The sequence below is a fragment of the Thamnophis elegans genome, chromosome 3, assembly GCF_009769535.1.
Source record: "Thamnophis elegans isolate rThaEle1 chromosome 3, rThaEle1.pri, whole genome shotgun sequence".
Lineage (NCBI taxonomy): Eukaryota > Metazoa > Chordata > Lepidosauria > Squamata > Colubridae > Thamnophis > Thamnophis elegans.
This window is the reverse complement of record NC_045543.1, coordinates 74709295-74736709: the sequence shown is the minus strand read 5'-3', so window position 1 is coordinate 74736709 and position 27415 is coordinate 74709295. Positions and strand designations below refer to the sequence as shown.

The 27415-nt window shown below is 40.4% G+C and overlaps 1 protein-coding gene across 3 annotated transcripts in view; it reads left to right on the top strand.

Moving 5' to 3' along the window:
* UHRF2 (ubiquitin like with PHD and ring finger domains 2) overlaps positions 1-27415 on the top strand; it is an 87350-nt gene that overhangs the window by 35148 nt on the left and 24787 nt on the right. For all 3 annotated transcript variants that reach the window (XM_032212967.1, XM_032212965.1, XM_032212966.1), the window contains exons 3-4: positions 4037-4296; positions 24380-24598. In XM_032212967.1, coding sequence (XP_032068858.1) covers positions 4256-4296; positions 24380-24598 — 260 coding nt within the window. In that variant the 5' untranslated portion in view covers positions 4037-4255. The remainder of the gene's footprint in view (positions 1-4036; positions 4297-24379; positions 24599-27415) is intronic.

The following is a 27415-nucleotide window of genomic DNA, read 5'->3' as shown; positions in this document are numbered from 1 at the left end:
TGTCTGGTGGTTGTGTAGTTTGCTGTCTATCCTGTCCTTCTTGTGGTCTTTCTCCAGATCCAGATGGTGCAGGGTATCCGGCCTTCAATATATTATAATAAAAATCTCGGGCTTTCCGTACAGAGTTGAGGCGATATCTTTGCTTATCAAATGTAAATATAATGCCAAATGGTGCATCCCATCTATACTGTATCTGACGATTTCTGAGTTCTTCAACCAAAAAAGCGTAGTCTCTCCTGGCTTTTAACATTTGAGGTGGTATCTCTTTCAAAACAATCAGGTCTTGATCGCCAATTTGAAGGTTAGTGTTATAAGACGCTTGCAGTACCATATTTCTAAGCTCTCTTGTAGTAAAATATATAACGATGTCTTGAGGAAGCTGCTTCTGCTTTGCCAGTCAAGAATTAACGCGATAAGCTTTGTCGATTTGCCAGTCAAGGTTGGTCCCTGGTCTTCCCATCAGGCGGTCAAAAGCTTCCGATAGGATCTGTTTCAAGTTCTCCTGTTTCTCCTCACGCAGCCCCCTTACTCTTAATGCAAACTCCATTTGTCGGTACTGTATCATAATAATTTCTTTTTCAGCATTTTCCACTTTTTGTTTCACCACCTCTGTTTTCAATGTCAAGTTAGTATTGGCATCATTAAGAACCTCTAGAGTATCTTCCATTCCAGAAGTATGTTCTGTCAATACAGTTACAAGTCTCAGTATTTCATCTCTAATTTTAACAACCTTAGCGTCGATTTTCTCATACAGCTCCTGTTTAAGTCCTTTTATTTCACTTGTGATTTCTTCTTTCATTTCTTTTATTTCCTCTTTTCTCTCCTGCTTTATCACCTCTCTATTATCTGTAAGCTTATCTTTCATTTTAATTGTCAGTGCATTAAGAGCCTCGCTTAGTTTGCTCCGGAAAAATTCTTTCGTTAACACATCCCCAGTAGGGGGCGTAGGAAGCGGAGGCTGCAGCTTTGTGCCAGGCACTGGGGATGTGCCCCTGGAAGTAGAGGGTGACGATTTCAAATTAATATTTAGTTTTGAAGCCATTTCAAAATTTATCTGCCTGCAATTAATAAAACTCTGTTGCCTGAATATGCAGCTTTAAGTAAAGAGGCTGAGTTCCCCTTTTACTTTGAAGTTTAAGGCTTGGCAAAACTTTCAGTGAGTAAACATTGTAACAAGACAGTTCAGCAGATTCATCACCATTTAACTTCCAGATAAACAAGATTAATGAGGGGGTGAAAATCTTGTAGAAATGAAACTAATTAAAAAGCTTCTGCTGGCCGATTGTGAAACAAATGATAAGCATTCTCCTTTGTTTTGAATTCTTGTAATAGTTAACAAAAAGTGTTCATTATTACCGGAGAAACCAGCCTGCTCGGCGCCATTTTAAAAGCCTCTAAGTAAATAGTTTTTCGGAGGAGAAAAAGAAAAGAAGCTAAAATCTTGATAAACAATTATTGCCCACGTAATACGGATCCAGCTCGTGATAAGATTAAATCAATCAAAACTTTGAACTGAGTGGGGGAGGCCTACTTTGTCCCGCACAAGGCAGTTTGAAGTTCCCAGCATGGACAGCTGTTCTGCTTTGGGCTAGCCCCCCTCTCCCTGCAAGCACAAAAGCTGCAAAAATCGAAGAGCATTTGCCAGCAAAACAATTTCTTCTTTCCTTCCTCCCTGAAGGATAAGAAAACCTGATAAGACGTCAGATGGAAGATCCTCTAAACAGGTACGTAGCCAGGAATTCGGAGGCAGCTGGTTTTTTGCTGCCACCACCAGCAGGCTCCACCCAGGAAGCCAGTGCCTTTCACTTCAAATTGCAACACATCTCTTGCTATGTACAATAAATGTGAATGAACCTGGGAAGGTGGTAGGGGAGTAGGATTTCAGTTTATTTGAGAAGAAGCAACACAGGCCAGATCTGGTGGGGTGAGGGTTCTGAAGGAGTTATTTCAAGGATACTGTGACTTTATTTATGCACTGCACATCTGCCTGGAAATTTACAAGACTATATTTTATCTTGGCTAGCATTAAAGATGTCTTCCTGAAATTGAAGTAATTTCACTACATAGCTACATTGTTGCATGAGGTTCACCAATATTTTATAAAAAGTAGTACATTTATAGCCATTGTCACGAAAGACATGCTTCTGAATATCCCCAGACCTTACTGCTGCCATCACCTCCCATGGTTTTATCACAGCTAGCTACAAAACAGCTGATCAGGACTCCAAATACTTATTTGTGTCGTACAAGAAATTTTAGTTTATCAATGTTGCCTTTCCTCTCGATAATTTGTACCCATCTGATCCAAATACTGAATGTCTAGTGGGATTACATATTCTTAGTCACCATACGTAAAATTAATCGGGATGCTAAATTGCTAGGAACATCTTTAGGAGCATGCCTGGGGGCTACAACAGAGGAAAAACTGTCTTTATTGTACCACCCTCTTGAATTGTTGCAAATAAAAATAACAACACAATTTTAGCCTCTGGAAAGATTTAGGGAAAACATTAAATTGCATGACTTTGTTATGAAAGAATTTATTATACTAATATAAACGTGTTTGGTCTCTATTCTGTTTTCAAGTTACTTATTATGTTGAGACAGATTTTAAGTACAGATAAATAGTGTATATTAATTGATTGCTTTCATTGTACCTGAAAATTTATCTTGGAAACCTGTGCTTTAGATTGTTTGTTTATGATACTATATTTTAAAGTGTATTTTATCTATTTTAAAATACATTGTCTATGGATGTCATTGGGTGTCTATATAAACAGACCTGTGTACAACTATGTTAATGTATCTGTGGAATGTATTACTAAGAATCAATTTCTTTCTGATTCTGTAGCTTTCCTAGATGTCTGCAGAGGTTGGGTAATATGGGGTATGGAGAAAGCTAAGGAAGTTAATCTGACTATTTTCGTGGCAATCTGCTTGCATGACATTAATTTATAATGTGACTTTAATTAGTATAGGTTTAGGAGCATATTTTTGAAAGATATAAAATGCATTTTTCAGCAAAATGTAGGAGACTAAAATAAAAAAAAGTGAAAATTTACTACATAAAGGGAATTTGTTGTTAAAGTCTGGTGCAGTGGTGAGTTCATGGTTTTGGGTGCACAGCAAGGCTGTGTTGTTTTACACAATCTTTGTTATTTAAAAGAGTATACTTTATCAAGATTAATAAGTCTTAAATATTTATATTATATGTGAAATGTTAAGTGTATCTTGCATTATAATATGGTACATAGCAAGAGGGAAAGAAAGTATTCTTGATTCAATTATTTAATTATTGTGTGATGAAGGATTAATTCTACAGAAAATATGATTATTAGGAAAACAGTACATAGTTAGAAACATCCAGTTAAAATAGAGGCAACAAATAAAACATGGGTGTCCAACTGTCTGGCTTGCCTGAACCACATGAAATGAAGACGTATTACGTCTTGGGCTGCCTATAAAATATAACTAATATTGTTAGTTATAAAAATTGCATACTGTTAAAAGTTTATAATCTTGTGGGGCCGCATTACTAGCTATCCAGGGCTTCATGTGGCCCACAGGTTGGCCATACATGTATTAAAAAATTGCAGATACATTAAATCATTGGTGTTAATAATATTATGAAGAAAGAATATTATATATAGCCCAATATTCTATTTTCATTAAATATATAGTTTTTGTACAACTTCTATTTGAAAATAGTTTTCTGACAATCAGGTTTATACCCAATGGCAATAGTTTGCTGCTAAAATGGCATCCACCGACATTTCTTTATTCTCACACATTTTTTGCACAACTCCAGATCTGTTTCATATGTTGGAGGAATTCCAATAGGGCAGAACAAAGGACTATCCTATTTTATGAAATCTGTTTTTACAACTTTCAATGTAGGCAGTATAAGAGCATAGAGACAAAAATGCCAAAGTAGAATTAAGTTAGTATAAGTGTAAATATAGTTAGCACAGAAGCTCAACATCATCACATTTGTTATAAAAGCATAACATTCACTAAATGTCAAATTTATTTTTAGATAAATGAATTGGTGGATGCCCGAGATGTCACTATTGGATCCTGGTTCGAAGCTCATATAGAAAATGTAACTCGAGCAACAAAAGGACATAAAAATGGAAAAGCTCAAGGAAAGAGTGGCAGTAATTACAAAAGGACTAATGGAAACTTGAGCCAAGATCATTCTAGAGAAAATACAAATAATTTGGACAATACACCTTCCACATCTTATACAGATTATATGGATACTGAAGATATTATTTATCGTATCAAGTATGATGAGTAAGTGCTGCTGATATTATTATGAGGATGCCATTTAGTTTGTGGTTGATATAAAATAAGAAAATGGGATCCTTAAAACAGGATCACATTTTGAGTTCAAAGGAAATCGTATTTTAAAAGTTGTGAAACGTGTTTGATATATATATATATATATATATATATATATATATATATATATATATATATATATATATATATATATATATATATATATATATATATATATATATATATATATATATATATATATATGAGTGACATGATTTGCGGAAAGTTTGGATATAGCATTTACTTTGAGTTTTTTTCCTTTTAAAAGTTCAGTTGGCTGTGTGAGACATAATACAGCCATATTCAGTACTGTAATTAGAATTAGGATGAACATGTTTCTTGGGGAAGTTATTAATGTAGTGAAATCAACACTTATTTAAAATATTGAAAGATACCAAAGACAAATTTAAGATTTGGGATTCTTACAGGAAATTCATTTTGCCAGTGTTTATTAATTTTTATAGTGTATGTTTGAGCTGAGTGAAAATCTTGAAAATATTATTTCCTTTTATTCAAGGAAGCAGATAAGATCCATATAAATACTTTACCATGAGTAATACCAAAAGGGAGATGGAAAAAATTTACTGGATTTACTTATAAACTAAAGCAACTATAAAAATCCTATGTCTACAACCAGAATATTTTACATTATTACATTGCATTACATTACATTACAATTTATATACACACACAAACATCCTACAATTTTTGTTGCCTATTTTCTGTCCATTATACAGAAAATATTTTTTGTTAGGTTAACCTTATTTTAAGGTTATGTTTAGCTTATTTTACATTATTTAAAGCAACATTCCACTAGTTAATGCGAACCTACATCATTATTTCAGAGGCGATATTAAAAAAAAAATTCATCATCTTCCTGCAAAAAAAGGTGCATTTCTCTTTTCAAGAACACCAATAACAGATGAATGAAAAGACTAAATAGTAAAATGCTTGAAAAAAAGGTCAAAATTACATATTTTTTCCATTCTGTGAAAGTTTTAAAAAGTGATTCCACAGAATGTGGAATTGATCCAAAATAAATAATATTGCAGAGACAGTGTTTATTCTATAAACACATACTAGTTTTAACTGGGATTGTCTCTCAATATTAGATAATTGTTTTCGTTGATAAATGAATTAAATATGTATTTTGCAGTTTAATGTTTTCCATACCTTATAGCCTTACAAATAGGTATTAAAAGTAAATAAATAGGAACCCTATTTCCCTGAAAAATAAGACCTCCCTGGATAATAAGCCCAATCTGGCTTTTGAGCGCATGTGCTAAAATAAGCCCTCTCTGAAAATATTGCAACACAATAGTAGCCATGAGATGACCACACTCACCGCCTCCTGCACTTCAAAAATAATAAGACCTCCCCGAAAATAAGGCCAAGCACTTATTTCAGGGGTCAAAAGAAAATAAGACCCTGTCTTATTTTTGGGGAAACACGGTATTATAGTACTTGCTAGGATTTCAGTAGTCAAATAATGTTAAATCCAAAGAAGAGCTGAATTTTGAAGCCAATGTTAATGATTATTTTCATAGCCAATGTTTATCTCAATCTGATGTTCTGGTGAAACCATGATGTGAATAGGTAATTAAAATGGAATTAACTAACTGGCTTCAGTTTGGTGCTTTAAGTGGATTCTTTGAATATGTCTCAAGGCTCTTACAGTGCCAATGAAAGTTTTTAACAACTTGTTCCCATACTTTTTTACAAATAGCTTTACATATTTTGCTATATGGCACAAATTACAAGAAATTGTAATTTGTGCAAGAATTATCTGAGAGGATGCTTTTCTCACACATATTTGTTCAATAACCTGTATACTTGGTTCATCTTAATCACATTTATTTACCCAAATATCTAAAAATTTCTGGATTGTCTCTCTCGATCTGCTCACTACATTTGCCTCAAATTGATGGAAAACAATCCTGTGAATTATTATATTGAGATAAGCAAAGGAGTAAGAACAGAACCTAAAATACCATTCCTTAAACTCTACTTCTGTAGTAGAATCTTATATGTTCTGAAGGTACTTCCGTCCTTCCTCTTTTACCTTTAACTGAATGGGGAGGGTGCTGTTAGAAGCTTTTTCATAAATCTCTCAGGCTTTAATTTTATATGATTGTTGCCTTAGCAACAGATCTTCCCTTTATTCATCAAGGCCATCCTCTATATTGTCTACCACACTTTTAAATTGAGTACTATATATATATATTTAAATGTCAGTCAGTATCCATTCAAGGATTGCTGTTGTCCACTGTTGATCTATTCATCATGCAATATGGCTGGCTCATTTGCAATTTCTATGAGACTACCCATTTTTTTAGGTCACATACATATCAGTATGAATTTATTCTTGTCATGGTGTTAAGCATTTGCTTTTGAATACAGCATGAGATCGTCCAAATCTCCTCAACCTAGTTTCAAAATGTCTTTTATAGTATCTCCTTCATGGTAATCCTTTGATATGGCCAGAACTATTGATCTGTTCCAGTTCATGATTTTCCAATTTTATTGGCAAAAGTTGGAAGTAGTTGTTGAACATGTCTTGTATCTTCAAGTTCATTTTCAAGCCTGATTAATTGCTGATGACATTTAATTGTATTATTTTTTTCAGGTTTTCAGTGTAATTGGAAAAAAATAATGTATTTATCACTGAACTTTATTTCTCCCCAATGCTAGTACAATCTTTGGACTATCTCTTCCAGACTTGCTAAAAATGTTTTGGTAAAATTGGATTACTTTGTCAAACTATTTTTTATATATTGATAGTGAGAGTCTTTACCTGGATGGTAGCTGGGTACTCTTTCAACATCAAATATAGCATTCAACACTTTTTAGTGAAGGCTGTGTAGTTCTATCTGGTATTCATTAGAATATGGAATAGTTTGCTGAACTGCTTATGTATAATCTTTGCTGCTAATTCCACTCTTGAAGTAGGTCCTTGTGGTTGGGCAAAATTCAGTGTTTTTTAAAAACCTGTTTTGAAATAATTCATAGGAGAAGTTGTATAGATCTAAAATAGTGGTCATCAGTCGGTAACTTTTGAATCTTCTTGGTATAAAATGCATCTTTGTATGTAATTTGTTGACATATTTCTTAATTGTAAGCAACAACAAATTTTGGGAGTATTTAGTGTATTTAGCTATATCGTGTTTTTAGATATGCTATATATCTATGTATTACTGGTATATCTGCTTCTATTAGTGACACCACATAATTTATTTTTCAAATAAGAACAGGTTTATATTTCAAGCTGAAGTTTTTACTTAGAAAACAAAAAATGCCATTGTATGCCACCAGACTGCTTTAAAGGATGTGCTTTCTGTTGCTCTGTGCCAACATAGCAATAGCACGTAGACTTACATACTTCACAGTGCTGTACAGCCCTCTCTAAGTGGTTTACAGAGTCACCATGTTGCCCCCAACAATCTGGGTTCTCATTTTACCCACCTCGGAAGGATGAAAGGCTGAGTTAACCTTGAGCTTGATAAGATTCGAACTGCCAAACTGCTGGCTGGTGATCAGCAGAAGTAGCCTGCAGTACTGCATCACCTTTCATATTTAATTCTGCTCTATCTTGGTGCATCCAGAAAGCGCAGTCAACGGAATGTTTGCCTTTGACATTGTTTTGTGCATTGTTAGTATCTTGGAATTGTACTAATAAAATATATCATTCTGGATTCTTGTGAGCTTTCTTTAGACTGATAATTCTTCTGAAGCAGAAATGCTTCATTTAAATAAAATCCAGGATTACTGGTTATTATAATTCAAGAATCTATGCAAAATCATGTTGCAATTTTTTATTTTGTTTCTTTATTAAATACTTTACTCATAACATCACCCAGAAGTCTGTGTTCATATTCTACTTTGAGAAAGCAGATGTTAATGAGAAAATATGGCATTTTAGAAGATTAAAATTTTTAATCATTGCTAATTTATATTACCGAAGAACAGATCATTAGCTTGCAGTATTAACTTATTCATTAGAACAAAGAAAATCTGGATTATATCCTTTGCATTTTTTTCTCCTTTTCTACAGTAATTTTCATCCCAAAATATTAAGCTTACCTTTTTACTGTTCTCACTGAAGCTTTTTTAGTTTGCAAGAAGAATCAATTTCTTCTCAATACTGTTATCTTTTTATTATACCTAGTTGGACAATTTTTCCCCTATAGAAAACATGCATAGCAACCATAACTATACTACAGGTAAAATTCAAAAAATTGGAATATCGTGCAAAAGTTTATTTATTTCAGTAATGCAACTTAAAAGGTGAAACTAATATATGAGATAGACTCATTACATGCAAAGCAAGATAGTTCAAGCCATGATTTGTCATAATTGTGATGATTATGGCTTACAGCTCATGAAAACCCCAAATCCACAATCTCAGAAAATTAGAATATTACATGCAATCAATAAAACAAGGATTGTACATAGAACAATATCGGACCTCTGAAGAGTATAAGCATGCATATGTACTCAGTACTTGGTTTGGGCCCCTTTTGCAGCAATTACTGCCTCAATGCAGTGTGGCATGGAAGCTATCAGCCTGTGGCACTGCTGAGGTATTATGGAAGACCAGGATGCTTCAATAGCGGCCTTCAACTCTTCTGCATTGTTCGGTCTCATGTCTCTCATCTTTATCTTGGCAATGCCCCATAGATTCTCTATGGGGTTCAGGTGAGGCGAGTTTGCTGGCCAATCAAGCACAGTAATCCCACGGTCATTGAACCAGGTTTTGGTGCTTTTGGCAGTGTGGGCAGGTGCCAAGTCCTGCTGGAAAATGAAATCAGCATCCCCATAAAGCTCGTCTGCGGAAGGAAGCATGAAGTGCTCCAAAATCTCCTGGTAGACGGCTGCGCTTCATTAAGTAGACTTAATGAAGCACAGTGGACCAACACCAGCAGATGACATGGCTCCCCAAATCAACACAGACTGTGGAAACTTCACACTGGACTTCAAGCATCTTGCAGTGTGTGTCTCTCCATTTTTCGTCCATACTCTGGGCCTTGGTTTCCAAATGAGATGAAAAAGAAAATTTTGGACCACTGAGCAACAGACCACATCTGATTTTCTTTAGACCAGGTAAGATGCTTCTGACATTGTTTGTTGTTCAGGAGTGGCTTGACAAGAGGAATACGACATTTGAAGCTCATGTCCAGGATCCATCTGTGTGTGGTGGCTCTTGATGCACTGACTCCAGCCTCAGTCCACTCCTTGTGAAAGTCCCCAACACTTGAATGGCCCTTTCCTGACAATCCTCTCCAGGCTGCGGTCATCCCTGCTGCTTGTGCACCTTTTTCTTTCACACTTTCCCCTTCCATATAACTTTCTATTAATGTGCTTTGATACAGCACTTTGGGAACATCCAACTTCTTTTGCAATTACCTTTTGAGGCTTTCTCTCCTTATGGAGGGTGTCAGTGATGGTTTTCTGCACAACTGTCAGGTCAACAGTCTTTCCCATGATTGTGATTCCTACTGAACCAGACTGAGAGACCATTTAAAGGCTCAGGAACCCTTTGCAGGTATTATGGCTTAATTTGCTGATTAGAGTGGGACACTTTGAACCTAGAATATTGCACCTTTTTACAATATTCTAATTTTCTGTGATTGTGGATTTGGGGTTTTCATGAGCGGTAAGCCATAATCATCACAATTATGACAAATCACGACTTGCTTTGCATGTAATGGATCTATCTCATATATTAATTTCACTTTTAAGTTGCATTACTGAAATAAATGAACTTTTGCACAATATTCTAATTTTTTAAGTTTCACCTGTACATTTATGAATACTAGGAGAAAAGTAATGTTCATATTCTGTCATGTTATTTGCATTTATGTAGTTCCTCTTTATGAGGATTATTTTGGAACATTTGTGTAAGACATTCAACATAAGAAAAGCAAAATACTGTAAATATGAAATTCTGAAAATATAAATGCATAAATTTTGCATTTATGCCTTTACAATGATTGTGTTAGGTACATATTTTATAGAACAACTGTGCTCCAATAATCTCCATGAACAAAAGTATCCCTTACTGAAAAATGATGTGCTTTTCAGCATAGGCATTCCTGATTAGCTTTTTGGGACGAAATGAAATTCGCTTTGACTTGGTTTTCTCTGTTTTGGCAGATGGTCCTGATTGTTAGACCTAATGTGCCAATCTTTTTCACCCTAGTTAATACATAGCTCTCTTGCCTTAATGTTTTATGTTATATAGGTTGATGGGAGGGACTGTTCTTGTGAACTCATTTTTTAAAAACAAATCTCTTCAACATTAAATTATGTTAGCTGAAAACTATGTTTAAGATTTAGATCTGGCATAAATAATTGGTGTACATTTAAAGAAAATAAGATTAACGCATATATTAAATTTCTAAATAATTTATAGATAGATGGAGATTAGGGTTTTGTTGTGGATTCAAGTGGTGAATGTAATGTAATGTCTTTATCTTCAACTAAAGAACAGGTAAGAAAAGGATGAAGAGAGATTTTAATCTTTTGCTTCGGAAAAGTGTATGTGGTTTTTTTTTAAATTACAGGTTTAACATTTTTTGCTTGCATCGCCTTATAAAATGCAGTCTGTGGTCAAAGAAAGCTGATGGTCTTTTCTTAATGGGTAACCAATTGCTAAGAAAGGTTTCCATAGAGATGGAAGCACACATGAGGGTTCTGCTATGTTAACATTAATATTTAAAATTAGAAACAGGCTTGGTAGGGTTGCTTTCAGAAAGACATCCATCTATATTGAATTTGCTGGACTTTTAAACATTGAATATATTCACATTTATTCTCTGTACCTCCTTATGTCCATCCCCATGATCTTCAAACCCTGTTTCCTTTGATGACTTATGGCTGTCCTTAATAGCTGTTTTGTCTTTTCCCTTTTGGCTTGGGAGTTCATGAAAGTTTGTTTGGACGTGGGGGTAAACAATCATTCACTTAAACTTAAAAATGTTTCTTAATAAGATACATTTTTACATGGGAAGAAAAGCATTTTTTCATTTTTTAATCTGTGGTTTAAATGAAAGGAACATTATGCTCAGCTATCCCTTCCAATCCACTAGTTTTAACATAGCTTGGTTTTTATAGCACTTTCTCCCATGATAATTTCCTTAATTTAGCATGAGTGAAAATAAATGTTTTCTTCCACTATAAAACATATTACAATTATCTTTCTTACAGATTTTAGATGCTGAATTTTGGCTAGCTGATATGTAATCCTAGTACAAATACAGTATGTTTTCTCACAGCTTTGTGTTTATCTTCTGTAAATTGCCTTTATAGTCTTCCAGATAACTCTGCTATTTGATTCTTTAGAACAATATATAATACAAGCAAATGGAAGTTGGAAGATAGATAAATAATTTTATTAGTGGTTTGAAATTTGAGTTGGTGTTTATTATGTCCTCTAACTTATTGAAATGCACTGTTGCAGTCTCTTTCACTTTGGTGAACAGCTTAGAGCTCAGTTCAGGTGATATACATTGCTCATATATGATGAGGGCCTGAGATTGTTACTATACATGTTACTGTACTAAATAGTGAATAAATATTATGATTATATGAAGAATATTATGCTTCTTTCTTAGCTAGTAGGATAGGAAAAAAGTACTATTAACTATATATTTCTTTTCTTTTGATTATGCGTGTGAATGTTTTAAACATGTTCTTGTGCAGCAAATTAGATTTTTAAGTATTTTAAAAATAACAAGAAAAAAATCAAGAAAGAAATGAAACCCTTGTTTTTAATTTTCATACTTCACTTGAATTTCTACAGGTACCTAGATTGTAATATGAAACAATTCCTTTTGTCCAGTTCATATTTTGTACACCATTATTCCAAACAGCAGAGTGAGGAAACTTATCTCTCCTCACTGGGACTACATTGCACTTCTCCCCACCCAGTGCTATCAAATGCGTGAAGCCTTGCCAGAGAAAGAACTTCCACTGAATAATACATGAACACTAGAAAATTGGAACATTTTTTTTTATATAAATAACAACAGGCTTATTTCCCTGCTGAGAGAGACAGGGAGAGAATACGTTTCTGCTTCATGCATGGAAAAGATAATGATTCCTGTGTCTTATTTTATAAAGACGTTGGTGACTTGCATTTTGAAGGATGGAATTTCAGAGACTAGAAGATGTTTTGCTTGAGGCTTTCCAGGTTGGATGATAATGACTCAGGGGCGTTTAGTTCAGGCCTTTTATTTTCTCAACACTAAAAACTTCAGTGCTGAAATTGCATATTTCAATCATGAACATGATCCAAATAATTGAGGGCCTACTGCTCAATTCAGGTAACATGCGGTCACATGTTAGATCTGTTTTTGTCTCGGGGTAGTGGGGAATTGATCAGAAGTTGGGTGTTGTCATCGACAGAAAACTTTTTAATTGCTTTAGAATTTCTTATATCGGCTCCCTGTGGCAGAGAGGAAAGATCCATTAGATTGGCCCATTGGATAAATCCTATAGGTTTCAGAGCCAACACAGGAAAGCTCCCAAACATCAGTGCATAATTCAACTGAAGTTTAGTTTTCTCTTGGAATGATACAGTGGTTGAAGTTTTGGATTATATTGTACCTGCATGATCTTTCTATATACACGGATCACAAAAGATCCTTTGGTTTTACAGTAACTCCAAAAAATGAAATGACAGAAGAGGTGCCTTGTACTTTACTGGAGTAAGGCAACAAGCTAGTCTAACCAAACATGGGTAAGAATGTTAGTAGAATGGCAATCAGCTATTCTCCTGTGCGTTGCTTGGAGACTCCATGCATGGGTTATAACTTCTGCCTATTAGCCCAGAGACTGAGTTTGAAATGTTTGGACACGCCTCCTTGGCTTTACTGATATCAGTTTCTTAACTCAGTCTAGCCCAAAGAGACGCATCTTCAATCACTTAGGTTAACAGTCAGAGTTTTGAAATAACACTACGCTGAAGTCTTCAACAGACAGGAAAATATCTACAGCATCAACTAAATTCATCAGGACTCCCAGGGACACCATCAGCGCTCCTGAATGGTTGCCAGATAGCTGGAGGCCAGGTAGCCATTCAAACCACACGCCGGCGGCAGCTGAAATAAGTAATTGCCTTCCCAGCCACGCTGCTCACAATTCGATCGCAAGTGGCGGTTTTACTCAGTTGCCTGCCATAATGAGGCAGAGGGAGCTCTTCGGGTTTCCAATCTTCCGGACAGCCGTTTCCGCTGTTTGGGGGCTGTTTCCTTGCCAGTCGCCATCTTGGGATGCCGCCGATCTGCCAGAGCACCTTTTCCACCATTTGGGGGCTATCTTCTTTACCGTGCCATGGCATCTACAATCCACAAGACTAAGACCAGACATTTGTCAGCATCTAAGTCGTCATCCATTGTAGATAAACTTTCTTCCAGACATCAAAAAGCACTTGAAAAACAGTTTGCTAAAGCTCAAAAGGTGGCTGCATTGCAGGCCACCAAATCTATGACCGTGCAGGCTTATTCACCAGTGGCAGGTAGACAACATTGTGACCGCTCACCTGATGTGCACATTCTTCGATCTGCGCAATCGGCCTGCTTTGAGAATTCCTTTGCGCCCTTTGATTGTTTTCCCGCCAAGGAGGGAACGTCTGCAGGATCCCTTTAACAGCCAGCTCCTTCTACATCCACTTCTGCCCCAGTGGTCCAGCCTTCTGGGCACGCTGGTTCTTCTATCACACAGGAAATGTGAGATTACATCGCTGAGGCCATTCTCCAGGGCGTCGAAGCTGCATTTCACTGTAGGTCACAACGCATTACTTTTTCTACTATCATGCTTGCCAACAGACAGGAACCACCGGTGGTGGATACTTTGGACCTGCATGATTATTCTGTTGCCCAACAGTTTGACCACAGCGATGATTCCATCTTAGTGGAAGGAGAGGTCGATGACCAAGAGCAGTCGTAAGCTGAAGGTTTGGCGCCTGACAAAGCCTGATTCACGGGCTTGTTTACCCTGACCCTCTTTAAGTCTCTCCTATTCAAAGCTGGGACCATCACTAATTTGGGGGGAATGGGGGATTCCACTAAGTCCTGCAAGGAACCACAGGACACAGGAACGGCTACTGAACCTGCAGCCACACAAGAATCCATTCCTTCCCCAAAATTGTTCATTGACATTATTCAGTGTCAATCGGCTCAGCCTAGTTCCTCTGCTACTCCCAACAGCACGGATAGGCGTTTTTACACTGTGGTTCCAGAATTGGAGGTTCTCCTCCAATGGCCAAAGATAGATCCCCCAGTAGCTGTCCTTACATCCTCGGCTCTCATTCCCTCCGATATTGTGGAGGACAAAAAGGTGGAAACCTTTTTGCAAAGCCCATCTAGCTTCAGCTTGGGCAATCAGGGCGACTACTACTACTCTTTCTTTAATAAGGCATCCTTGATGTGTCAAATTCTGGCCATAATTCCACCTGAGGACACTAGGCTACGTCAGGATCTTAACAAGCTGCTGAGTTCTTGGCCAACACCACTTTGAACAGGGCCAAGTTCACTCTCTCGGGCATTGGTCGCTAATGTCACCCTCCTGTTGGATGGCTTGGTTAAGACACTGGCAAGCTGAAATGAGATCTAAATGGAGGTTGGTGTCAGCTCCCTTTAAGGGAGGTAACTTATTCGCAGAGGCACTAGATCTGGTCCTTGTAGAAACAAAGGACAAAAAGAAAGTCTTGCCCTCTAGCATCAAGAGGTCTGACTGCAGGATGTTTCCCTACCCTCAGCAGCAGCCATTTCATGCAGCTGACATTGGGTTCCTGGCCCATTGGTATCAGCGAAGCTACTCCAGGGAGTTGATCGCTACCATGATAGACTGTCCTTCAGAGACAAGGGCAGGCAGTAATAACAACAGTCATATTTCAGGAAATCCTTTAGAGGATCCAGTAATAGTTCTTTTAGAAAGTCCAAGTGACTTCCTAGACCAGTGATGGGCAACCTTTTTGGCGTGGTGTGTCAAAAATCGGCAAAAAATCGAGCATAACTCGCGTTGTGTGTCACTTCGACAAAAACATAATTTTGCGCAATTTATAGTTTAAACTACAAAAATATATAATTGCAATATAATTGTATTTAATAAACCAAAAACAAATTATTTAACATACCTGCTTAGTAACTTCTTTGTTCATCAGTCACTTTTTTCAATGCCATTGTAACTCTGGTCACTAAATGTTTTCCCCCTCCTTGAGACTCCTCACTTCTTCCTTCATTCCTCTTGCTTATCTACCTTCACCTTATCTGTCTTCTGCTCTTTCCCTCTCTTCCTTCCTTTCTCCTTCCATCCTCTCTTCTTTCCTCACTCACTCCCTTCCTCCTTTCCTCTTCCTTCCTCCTTCCATTCTTTCAGCTTCATTTCTTTTGCCTATCTACCTTCTCTGTCTTTCTGCTCTTTCCATTTCTCTCTTCCTCTTCGCTTCTGTTCCTTCCTCCTTCCCTCCTTCCCTCTTTCTTCCTTCTTCCTTCCTTCTGCCTATCTACCTTCACCTTCTCTGTCTTTCTGCTCTTTCCCTGTCTTCCCCTTTCCTCCCTCCCTCCCTTCTTTCCTTTCTAGTTCCATCTTTTCTTCTTTCCTCTCTCCCTCCCTTTTTCTTTTTTCCTTCCTTCCTCTTTCCTCTTGCCTATCAACTTCATCCTCTTTGTCTTTCTGCTCTTTCCCTCTCTTCCCCTTTTCTTCCTACCTCCTTCCCTCTTTTCTCCCTCCCTTCTTCTTTTTCTTCTTTTTTTATTCCATCTTCCTCCTTCTCCCATTCTTTCTCCTTCCATCCATCTTTTCTCCTTCCATCTTCTCCCCCCTCCCTTCTTCTTTTCCTTCCCCCCTCCCTCCTTCCTTCCTCTCCTTCCCTTTCTCGCACACAGGAAGGGGAGGGGAGGCTTTCTAGTCGCTTTCACAGCATAATTTCTTTATCTAACTTTTAAAAAACAGTGTGCAAATCAAACTTGAGATTTTCGTAACCTGCGAAGCACCAAGTTATTATCTTCTGTTGTTACAAATTCGCAGCTACTCCATTCTTTCCGATAGGGAACTGCATTTCCCAAGATGCCTCAGGTCCTCAAAGCGCTGAACGCGGTTTTGCAATTGACTCCAGCAAGGCCCGGTAGCCGCCGGCTGGGGTGGCTGTCAAGGCGCTGACAGCGGAGCAGACGCGCCGTTTGTTACTGCTTCCAGCAATCGAGACGGACGAGGGAAGCGGCGGTGGCGGACGTCAGCAGCGACTGTAACGACCGCGCGGGCGAGGTGCAGAGGAAGAACGGAAGGTCCCTCCCGCCCGCGACGACGGCTCCAGCCATGGACGAGCAGGCTGGCCCCAGCGTCTTCTTCAACAACAACAACAACGCGCTGCTCTTGCCGCCACCTCCGGGTGGGAAGCAACCACGCCTTGCCAACTCGCTTCCCACCTCAGCACAGGGGCCGCACAGGCGTGGTTGCTTCCCATCCGGAGGTGGCGGCAAGAGCAGTGCGTTGTTGTTGTTGGGGCCAGCCTGGTCGTCCATGGCTGGAGCCGTCGTCGCGGGCGGGAGGGACCTTCCGTTCTTCCTCCGCACCTCGCCCGAGCAGTCGTTACAGTCGCTGCCGACGTCCGCCACCGCCGCTTCTAATTAATATAATTCTCCCTCTCTTTTTCACTCTCTCTCCAGCACACAAACGCAAATGCATAGGGCAGCCCACCTCACACACAGGTAACTCCGGGCAGCTTACAACATTATGATGCACGTCTCCCCATAGGAGAGGAGATGGGGAAGCCGGGGGCCCAGAGATCACCCGGGGGATGCCGAGGATGCCTTACCAATCGAAAGCCGGCATACCTCGTCATAATGGGGGATGGATTTCTTGCCAGGAAACGCGAGGGTTGGACAACGGCGGAGGCTCGGGTTTGTTTTTTTCCCCGGGAATAAAAGTAAACATAAGACTTCTAAATCCCCAGCAAGAAAAGAAATGCAACTGTAGTGGTCTCTCCCCCCCTTCCTCTAAAGAACAAATGTTATCCTGCCGCAGAAGCGAAGAAATCTCAGATTTCGCCCTTCTGCAACAGCCTCCCTCGGGATCCCGCTCCTCCGCTACAGATGCATCGCGTCCCAACAGCGGAACGTCTGGTCACCTTAGGGATGAATCCTGTGCGTGTCACCCCAAATGGCTACGCGTGTCAGCACTGACACGCGTGTCATAGGTTCGCCATCACTGTCCTAGACACTCCCATTGGTGGTCGTCTGCAGTTCTTCACAACTTAGTGGGAGGCAACCACCATGGACATGTGGGTTCTGCAGACTGTCCATCTAGGTCTCACCCTGGAATTTGTCTCCCCTCCCCCTCCTCACTTTATTTGGTGTCCCACTCCAAAGAACTCCTTGAAGAAAGGGCTTTTGGAGGCAGAGATTTGTCACTTGAGGGACGTCAAAGCCATAGCCTGTTCTAGCAGGCCACGAAGGAACTGGGTTCTATTCCATCCTCTTCCTGGTTCCCAAGGGCTCGGGAAGGTGGAGAGCCATTCTGGATTTAAAGAACCTCAACAGACATATACCATACAGGCGCTTAAAGATGCAATCTCTGCGGTCCACCCTTGCCTGCATTCAAAATGGAGCCCTTCTGACGTCTATCGACCTCAAGGAGGCGTATCTACATGTGCCCATCCGACTTTCCCACAGGAGATTCCTGAGATTGTTATGCCAATCATCATTTCCAATATAGGACCCTTCCTTTCAGCCTTTCATTGGCCACCAGGACATTTACCAAGCTGCTAGCAGCTGTTGCAGCCCAACTCAAATCTTTCCCGATATGTCTACAATGCTATCTTCACGACATCTGATCCAGTTGTCATCCTGATGCCAGGCATATTGAGACCTTCGAATTACACTCCGCTCCCTGGTGAATCACAGATTCTCCATGAATACAGAGAAGAGCCACCTGATTCCCAGCACCCACCTTCTCTATCTAGGAGCGGTGATCGACACTGAGTATCCACGGTCTTCCTCTCCCAGGAGCTCCACAAAAGCATACTAGTCCTTATGGACACTGTCAGCTCTCACCGCAATGTGCCACTAATTCTCTTGTTTCGCCTGGGGAAATTAATATCATGCATCAACCTTGTTCCATGGGCATGCCTTCACACCCGACTGTTGCAATGGCTCCTTCTTTCACACCAAAGAGTCAGCACCTCCACGTCTGTGGTGAAGATCCATGTGCCACATAGAGTCGTCCGATCCCTGCAATGGTGGACCTTCCAGGCTGTGCAAAAGGAAACCTTGTTCAGGGAAGCCAATCAGGTCACTGTCACCTCAAATGCCAACCTGTTCAGCTGGGGTGCCCATCTCCAAATTCAGTTGGCCCAGGGTCATTGGTCACAAGACAAGCTGGATACCAGCATCAATTAACTGGAACTCAGGGCTGCCCATCTGGCTCTCCATCGGTTCCAGAGGCACATATTCAGATGCCATGTCCTCTTGCTGATGTACAACATTATCACCAAGACACATGTGAATCACCAGGGCGGCACTCAGTCCATGGCATTGATGCATGAAGCTGAGTGTCTGAGTCTGGGTAGAGACCTACCTCCTCTCCCTGAAGGTGGAACATATATCACACACAGCCAACATCCAAACAGACTGGCTGAGCAGGGCCATGATCGACTACACGGAGTGGTGCCTGCTCCCAGATCTCTTCTACAACATCTCCTGGAGGTTCGGTCAGCCAATGGTGGACGTATTCGCCACCCTGGGAAACACTCACCTGCCAAGGTTTTTCTCACAGTTCCAGAGCCCAGGAGCAGAGGGCACAGACGCTTTTCACAGCCGTTGGCCACCAGGCCTTCTGTATGCTTTCCCACCCCTACATCTCATCTCGAGAGTCATCAGGAAAGTGATCATAGAGGGGGCAGAGGTCATACTGATCGCTCCACATTGGCCAAGATAACTGTGGTTCAGGGACTTGCTCAGCCTGTCCATGTCCCACCCATGGAGGATACCGGAGGACAGTCTCAGTCAGGGGGAGATGAAGCATCCAGATCCTCAGTGGCTCCAGCTAACCGCCTGTCGTTTGAGAGGGATCTCTTAGCGTGCTGCAACCTTTCTGGGGGCATCATCTCCACCATCCAGGCATCCACCCCCTGGATCTACGAAGCATGCTTGAGAGCGTTCAGCAGCTGGTGTATGAGAGCTCGCATCAACGCTCTGTCAGCCTCTGTACCTCATGTTCTGGACTTTTTACAACAAGGACCAGGAAAGGCCTATTGCCTAGCACTCTCCAGAGGCAGGTGGCCACTATAGCTACAATCCTATCGGTTGAGGGCTCCAGTTTACTTTCGCAACACCCTCTGGTACGGAGTTTTCTCAGGGGAGCTCTCAACCTCCAGCCACCTGTAATACATAATACCCCTCCTGGAATCTCTCTTGTTCTGCAACCTCTCACATCTCCTCCTTTTGAGCCATTGAGCTCTACAAGTCTCAGGCTCCTGACCATCAAAGTAACCTTTCTTGTGGCCATAACATCGGTGAGGAGAATCTCAAGAGATGGCAGCACTATCGGTATGTGCCTCATCCAACCAGACAGAATCATCCTCAGGCTTGACCCATCCTTTCTTCCAAAAGCTAATATGTGATTTCACAGAGCACAGAAGATATCCTGCTGGATTTTTGCTCCAGAGCTGTTCACCCTGCGGAAAAGAGATGGCATAAACTAGATGTCAGGCAAGCAGTTCATTGATACAAGAGAACAGCGGCCTTCTGGCAAACTGAGGCCTATTTGTGTCCTTCCAGCCTGCCACAATGGTGAAGAAAGTCTCGCCATCCACGATCGGTAGATGGTTGAGGGCTAGCATAGCTCTGGCTTACGAACTGCAGTCTAGACCGGTACCACACCGCATCACAGCTCATTTGATGCGCAGCACTGCCACCACTGCCACCTAGGCAACGCAGGCATGAGTAGAAGAAAATTGCAGGGCTGCCACCTGCACCTCACCATCGCTGTTTATCAAACATTACAGGTTGGAAGCTTTTGCCTCAGCTGAAGCAGCATTTGGACGATGGGTACTTCAGAGGGTTCTCTCTGCGGAAGGGACCCTGGACCAGTCTGTCACCTACCCTTGAGCATCTGTGCTTGGCTATATACCATGCATAGAGTCTCCAAGCAGCGCACAGGAGAAAGATGATTGGTCTTACCTGAACAGTAGTTCTCTGTGCGCTGCGGGAGACTCCATTCCCTCCCTAGGGAACCAGGCCAGGATCCAGGCCTGATACTGAAGAGTTCAACATGACATTCTTCGATCTACTCCTTCATTAAGACATCAGTCAAGCCAAGGAGGCATGTCCAAACATTTCAAACTCAGTCTCTGGGCTAATAGGCAGAAATTATAATCCATGCATGGAGTTTCCCGCAGCGGACAGAGAATTACCATTCAGGTCTTTTCCCCACTCTTACTACAACTACTGCTTGATGTTTTGCAGCCCTGTTTATCTCCTTGGGAGGATGGGTCAGAAGATCACCTGAACAACTACTATGAAGATTTTTCAAGACATCTATTAAATAAAATAACTTCGAATCATCACTTTATTTTGAGTTGGACTCCAGCTGTGCATGTCCTTTAAGTTGACTGAAGCACAGTCTTATGTGGTTATTGGAATCCATTGGTCCTAAGGAAATGGACATGGTCCTTGGAGCGTAGAGTATAACCACCTGTCTTGGCTGATCAAGGCCTCCTAGGAGATGATGTATGATTGGATATAATGGTGGTGGTGGGAAATTGATCCTTGAGCAAAGAGCCAGTTTCATCTTTTCTTAAGGAGTTAGTGGTCTGCCCCTTCTTTAGATCTCTGTATCTAATAGTGTTGGATAATTTCTGGCCTATATTTAAGCTTGTGTTTTGCAGCAAGATTATTGAGAAGGTGGTCTGTCAATAGATTATATGGATGCAGTTTATCTGGAGACCTTTCAGTCTCCAGATATAGGCAATTAAATCCTATAGGCTTGGATATAGTATCAGATGACATTGATCATACTTCTGGATGATCTCTGGTAGGACTGGAATGAGAATGGTGCATCTATCCTAGTTGTCTTTGATTTTTCAGTGCCTTCATTTCCACCAATCATGGTATGCTTCTGGACCAGCTCGGGGGGTTGGAAAGGAAGATATGGTTTTGTGGTAATTTTTCTTCCAGGATCAGTTCCAGTTAGTGTTGGAGATAGGGAGAGATCGAACCCTTGACTCTTGTAAGGTACCTCAGTACTTCTTTCTCTTATGGACATTTAATATCAAAAACATCATCAAAAAACTGCAACAAAGAATGTTCTTTTTGCACCAAGTCAGGAGCTCAAACTCCCAAGGAGCTGCTGATAGTTCTACAGAGGAATTATTGAGTCTGTAATCTGCACCTCTATAACTTGTTGGAAACATTTATTCAAGTTAAGCTGTATTTTTGTTTCAGAGTCAAGATGTGACCATCGCCTTGGAAGCAGTTTTTCCTCTATCCTTCAAGGCCTTTCATTCTGTCCTCTACTCATTTTATTTTGTGCATTATTTGTGCCCTTTTCTGGATTGAGAGGCCCTACTCACTGTAATTCATGTGTTAGTTACCTCTTATTTGGATTATAGCAACATACATTCCAAGGCTGCTCTCGAAGGCTGCAACTAGTTCAGAATGTAGCTACATGAGGAGTTATGCACCTTAACTGTGTGAGCCAGGGTGGAATTCAGAGTGCTGGTTATTCACCATTAAAACCCTTCATGCACAAGGGTTTTATTTGTAACTCTGCCTATTTGATGATAAGATCCAACAGTTGGCATATCTTTCATCTCTTAAAAATGCTGTTCTGTCATTGTGTATGTCCTATGGAACAGCATTACCCTCAGATTTGGGTAACCCAACCCAAAACTATCTTTTCTAAAGACCTGGCATCTCTTCTCTCCCCAGACATGGGGACTTGAGTTCCTGTCCAATGTGATTACCTCTTTGATAAGATAGCTTGGAATGTTTGCATTAATGTTATATTTTATGATAAATATATTTTGTTTATTGTTCTATGTGTACGCTGCCCCAAAACATTTGAGAAAATATGTAATTCATCTGAATAAATACAGTTTTCATTAGATTCCACATTTTTATCTTTCGCCTATATTAAAAATTCCTTAGTATCACAAGATTTCAAAGTCATTAGTATGAGCTATGTGTACTTTATTTGGATTTTTACCCCCATTGTGGACTTTTTACATTGCTACTTGGCATGCAGAAATAAAGAATCTAGATTAGTTTCTGCCTATTGATGAATTGCTTTAAAACAATATATGAGTTACATTTTGTATGGTTTTTACATTCAAGGCCTACTTTGATTGTGGGACACAGGATCTGTTTTCCTGGAGGCAGAATCACAATCCATTCTGCTGTGTATGCTTTACTGATTTTCTGTTTAATACAAACGGAAAAGATGAGAAACAAGTTTCTGTATTATACAGTAGAGAAAGGAATTGGAGCTGTCTTTGTTGCAAGAAGAGTTTTTCTTCCATAAGCAATTTCCTTATTTTTTCATGCTGTTGGTATGAAAGTAGCTCATCTTCTAAATATGAACTATAGGAAGGAAGATCTTGAGTAGAGGGGATGGATAGATGGAGAATACAGTGGCCAATGGACTAAAAGATCCCCATGTTTATTTTATATAAATGCATCATTATAAAAGGTGTTTACTGAAGTAGAATTCTAGAAAAGAATTCAGTGGTTAGATATTTAATTCCAGTGATGATGTATTTCATCTTTTTATAAAAGCCTTTTTTGATAATTGATATAAGCAGAGATAAATGTGATTGTATGACATAATCATGAGTGTTAATCTGCAACATAGAATGTGGAGAAGCAGTTGCTCCCTTTCTATATAAATAGATCTTATTTTGTTTGTTTTACTAATTCAGAGATAAGTTTTCAAAAATATATTCAATCTGTTTTTATAAGTAATTCTACAATTAAATTCATGCAGTCAAATGATCTTGGCTTTCTATGTCTTAGAACAGAAATCTACTAAAGCTGTAATCATTTTGATAACTATTAATGATGTGATATATATATATATATATATATATATATATATATATATATATATATATATATATATATTTGAAGTTTGAAACTTGTAATTGTTTTTACATGTAAAAATGTCTATCTAAAGTCTTTCAATATTAGCCTAGACCAGTGATGGTGAACCTTTTTCACCTCAGGTGCCAAACACAAGCATGAATGCTATTGTGCGCACTCATGTGCCCACCCCCATAACTTAGTGCCCGTGCATGCACACACAGCTTTCTAGGAGCCTGGGGAGGGCGAAAACTACCTCCCCCGTTCCTCGGAGGCTGTCTGAAGGCCGGAAACAGTCTGTTTTCCAACTTCTGGTTTGCATGTTGGGCCGTTTTTTGCCCTCCGGAGACTTCAGGGAACTTCAGAGGCCACTATTGTTGAAACATTAATTACAGCCTTAGATGCCTCGTCAGATCTTTTGTTATCATTATTTATGGAAACTGAAATAACATTGAAATTCTAAAACTTATGTTTTACTGAAATTACTAGGGCTTATTTACAAATACATTTTTAGAACTGGAGTGAATCTACTGTTCTTCTATATATCTCAAAATAAGATAGTTATTCAGATTTATGCTCACTTCTTTATAGTCACATTGAGAAAATAAAAGCATTTTATTTTATTTATGTCAATGAATTATATTGATGTCCCAGTGATATTTATTTTATGTGTTACAGTTAAAAGCTAGTTCAGTCCCATCAGTGTGTCTCATAATTTTTAAATATAAAACCACCACTGAGAAATTCTTTAAGCATCTTTACAATCCTTCATGTGCATTAATGGTCTTTGGGGAACACTTCTCACATTGACAGTAAAATCCCGCTGTGTTTCAAAAGCAGATTCCCATCCATTATGGGCTTGATTTTTAAGGGTGGTATTGTATTTTATAGATTATTAAAAATTTGCATTATGATATTAAGGTTGTTACAACTTTTGTTTTCATTCTTTCTTCAAGATACCCAGAAAGTGGCATTGTGGAAATGACTGTCCATAATCTGCGGCCTCGAGCAAGAACTATTTTGAAATGGAATGAATTACATGTAGGTGATATGGTGATGGTTAATTACAACGTAGAGAGTCCAGAAGAAAGAGGATTCTGGTTTGATGCAGAAATTACCTCTTTGAGGGAAATTTCAAGGACTAACAAAGAGGCTTATGCCAAAATTATGCTGGGGTAAGATTTTATTGATTGATACTGCAGTCTATCTAAATTTTTTACATTATTTCAGTAAATAAAACCTTCTCATATAGCACAAAACCTGTAATTTCTTTCAATTGTATTTTTTTTATAGCAAGAAGTTAAACACAATACTGCTCTGTCTTTCTAATATTAGATTTATATCCCTACTTTTATTTTGGAACTCAAGACAGCATACATAGTCCTCTATCCTCCCATTTTTTCTCTAAAACAATAACTTGTGAGATAGGTTGGATAAAGAGAGAGTGACATGTCTAAAGTCATCTAATGCACTTCTATGGCTAGGAGTGGACTAAAATCTGGGTCTTTCTCCATACTGGTGGAGATAGCATCCAGGAATGAAAGGGGTTTACTCTTGTCTGTCATCCAATCAGACTGAGTCTGCAGGCTGTGACAACACATCTCGTCTGGTAGCTCCTCCCAGCTTTTAGCCTCAGTTTTTCTTAGGACAAGACGTGTGTTTAAATTCTCCATTTCTGGATATTTCTCAACTGCAACAATGAAAACAACAAACAAGGGTTTGATTCGGAGGCTGGTTCTCTTTAAGAGCAGATCGAGCAGCCTCCTGTTCCAACGGAAAGGGCTTCTGGAAATTCAGGCGATCTAGCCAGTTCCAGAGGATCAACAGAGTCAGGGGTTCTACTCCCTCCTGTTCATAGTCCCAAAAGCCTCAGGGAGCTGGAGAGCAGTTCTAGACCTCAAGCGTCTGAACCATCACATTATCTATGACAGTTCAAGATCACTCACTCACTCACTCCAGACCATTCTGGATGGCGATTTCCTCACATTGGTAGATCTCACAGAGGCATACTTGCATGTGCCCATCCTCCCTGCCCACAGGCAGTGTTTCCGCTTCTTCTATGCGGGAAGCATTATCAATAAAGAGCGCTGCCCTTTGGCTTTTTATCGGCTCCAGAGTGTTCACCAAGCTGCTCGCAGCCCTAGCGGGGCAGCTCCAACCCAGGCCAGTCAGGATCCAGTGCTACCTGAACGATATCCTTCTTCAATGCAGATTGGAAGGACAGGTGGAGAAAGACCTGGAGCTCACACTTCAGGTTCTCCAGGACCATGGGTTTTCCATAAACCTAGGCAAGAGCCACTTCACCCCGACAACTCATCTGCTGCACCTGGGAGCAATCATAGATACCACGGAGTGCATGGTCTACATCTCCCAAGAGTGCCAGTCCAGTCTACAGGTTTTGGCAGGCCACCTATGGAGGGAGTGTCAGGTACCGCTGCTCCAGCTCTCCCAATTGCTGGAAAAGATGGTGCCCTGTTTTTCAGTCAGGCTTGGCTCCACAGCAGATGCCTTCAGTGGTTTCTCCTACCACATCAAAGGGTTGGTAGGAGCTGCTCGTTGGACAAGGTGCAGATGTTGCCAGAGGTAATCAGGTCACTGGAGTGGTGGTTGTCCCTGGATATTTCCAGTTCAGAGATCCAGACCACTGACATTGACAACCGATGCCAGCCTCTTTGGATGGGGAGCTCAATTACAATTGCTGATAACACAAGGTCAGTGGTCTCAGGAGGATTTGAGTCACAACATAAATTGACTCAAACTGCCGGCAATCCATCTGACCCTCATTGATTTCCAGGACAATGTGGCAAACAAGCACATTCTGGTCTTCACAGACAACACGATCGCAAAGGTACATATCAACCGCCAGGGCGGAACTTGCTCCTGGTCCCTCATGCTCAAGGCCAAACAGCTGGGTCTCTGAGCGGATATACACCTTCTGTCCCTTAGGGTAGAACATATGTTGGGGGTGGCAAATGTACATGTGGACTGGCTCAGCTGAGCTCCAGTCGACCATGCAGAGTGGTGCCTCTACCCAAACCTTTTCTGGGAACTGACAGACGATTTGGTCTTCCAGTAGTCGATCTCTTTTCCACCCCAGACAACAGCCAGCTGCCCAGGTACTATGCCAGATACATAGCCCCAGGACAGAGGGGGAAGCTGCTCTCTGCTGTCTGGCCTTCGGAGCTACTGTATGTCTTCCATCCTCTTCCATTCACCCAGAGAGTCATCAGGAAGATGCTGGAGGAGGAGGTACTGCTCCTGGTGCCCCACTAGCCCAGAAGGCCTTGGTTCACAGACCTGGTGAACCTTTCCATGACTCCACCCTGGAGGATCCCTCCAACTAAGAGCTCGCTCAGTCAGGGGTCTCTGGTCCACCCGGACCCTCAGTTGCTCCAGTTGACCGCCTGGCGATTGAAAGGAGGGTCCTGAGCAAGGACAGTCTGTCCACCAGGGTCATCAAGACATTGCAGGCATCACTACGGTCTTTGACTAATTGTATATACGATGCCACCTGGAGAGCCTTTTGCCGCTGGTGCTCAAGTAAGGATCTCATCTTCACAGAGGTCTCCATTCCTTGGGTCCTGGATTTCCTCCAGGAAGGACTTGATAGTGGACTATCCCCCAATACTCTCAGAAGACAGGTAGCAGCCCTATCTTTAGTTTTGACATGTGGATCATTGGAATCTCTGACCCACCATCTTTTGATTTGACAGTTCTTAAGGGGTGCTACCAACCTCAAACCCCGGTTGTTCAGATATCCCAGTGGGACTTCACCAAGATATTGAACTCCCTCACCGGGGGGGCCTTTGAATCGTTGAGGACTGACTACCTGCCTGTGTTACCTTACCTTTAAGGTGGCGTTCTTGATGGCCATCACATCGACCAGGCGGGTTTTGGAGCTGGCAGCCTTGTCTATTAGACAAGATCTCTGTGTGTTTCACTCGGACAAGGTGGTGTTGTGGCTGGACCCATCCTTTGTCTTGGTTTCCCTG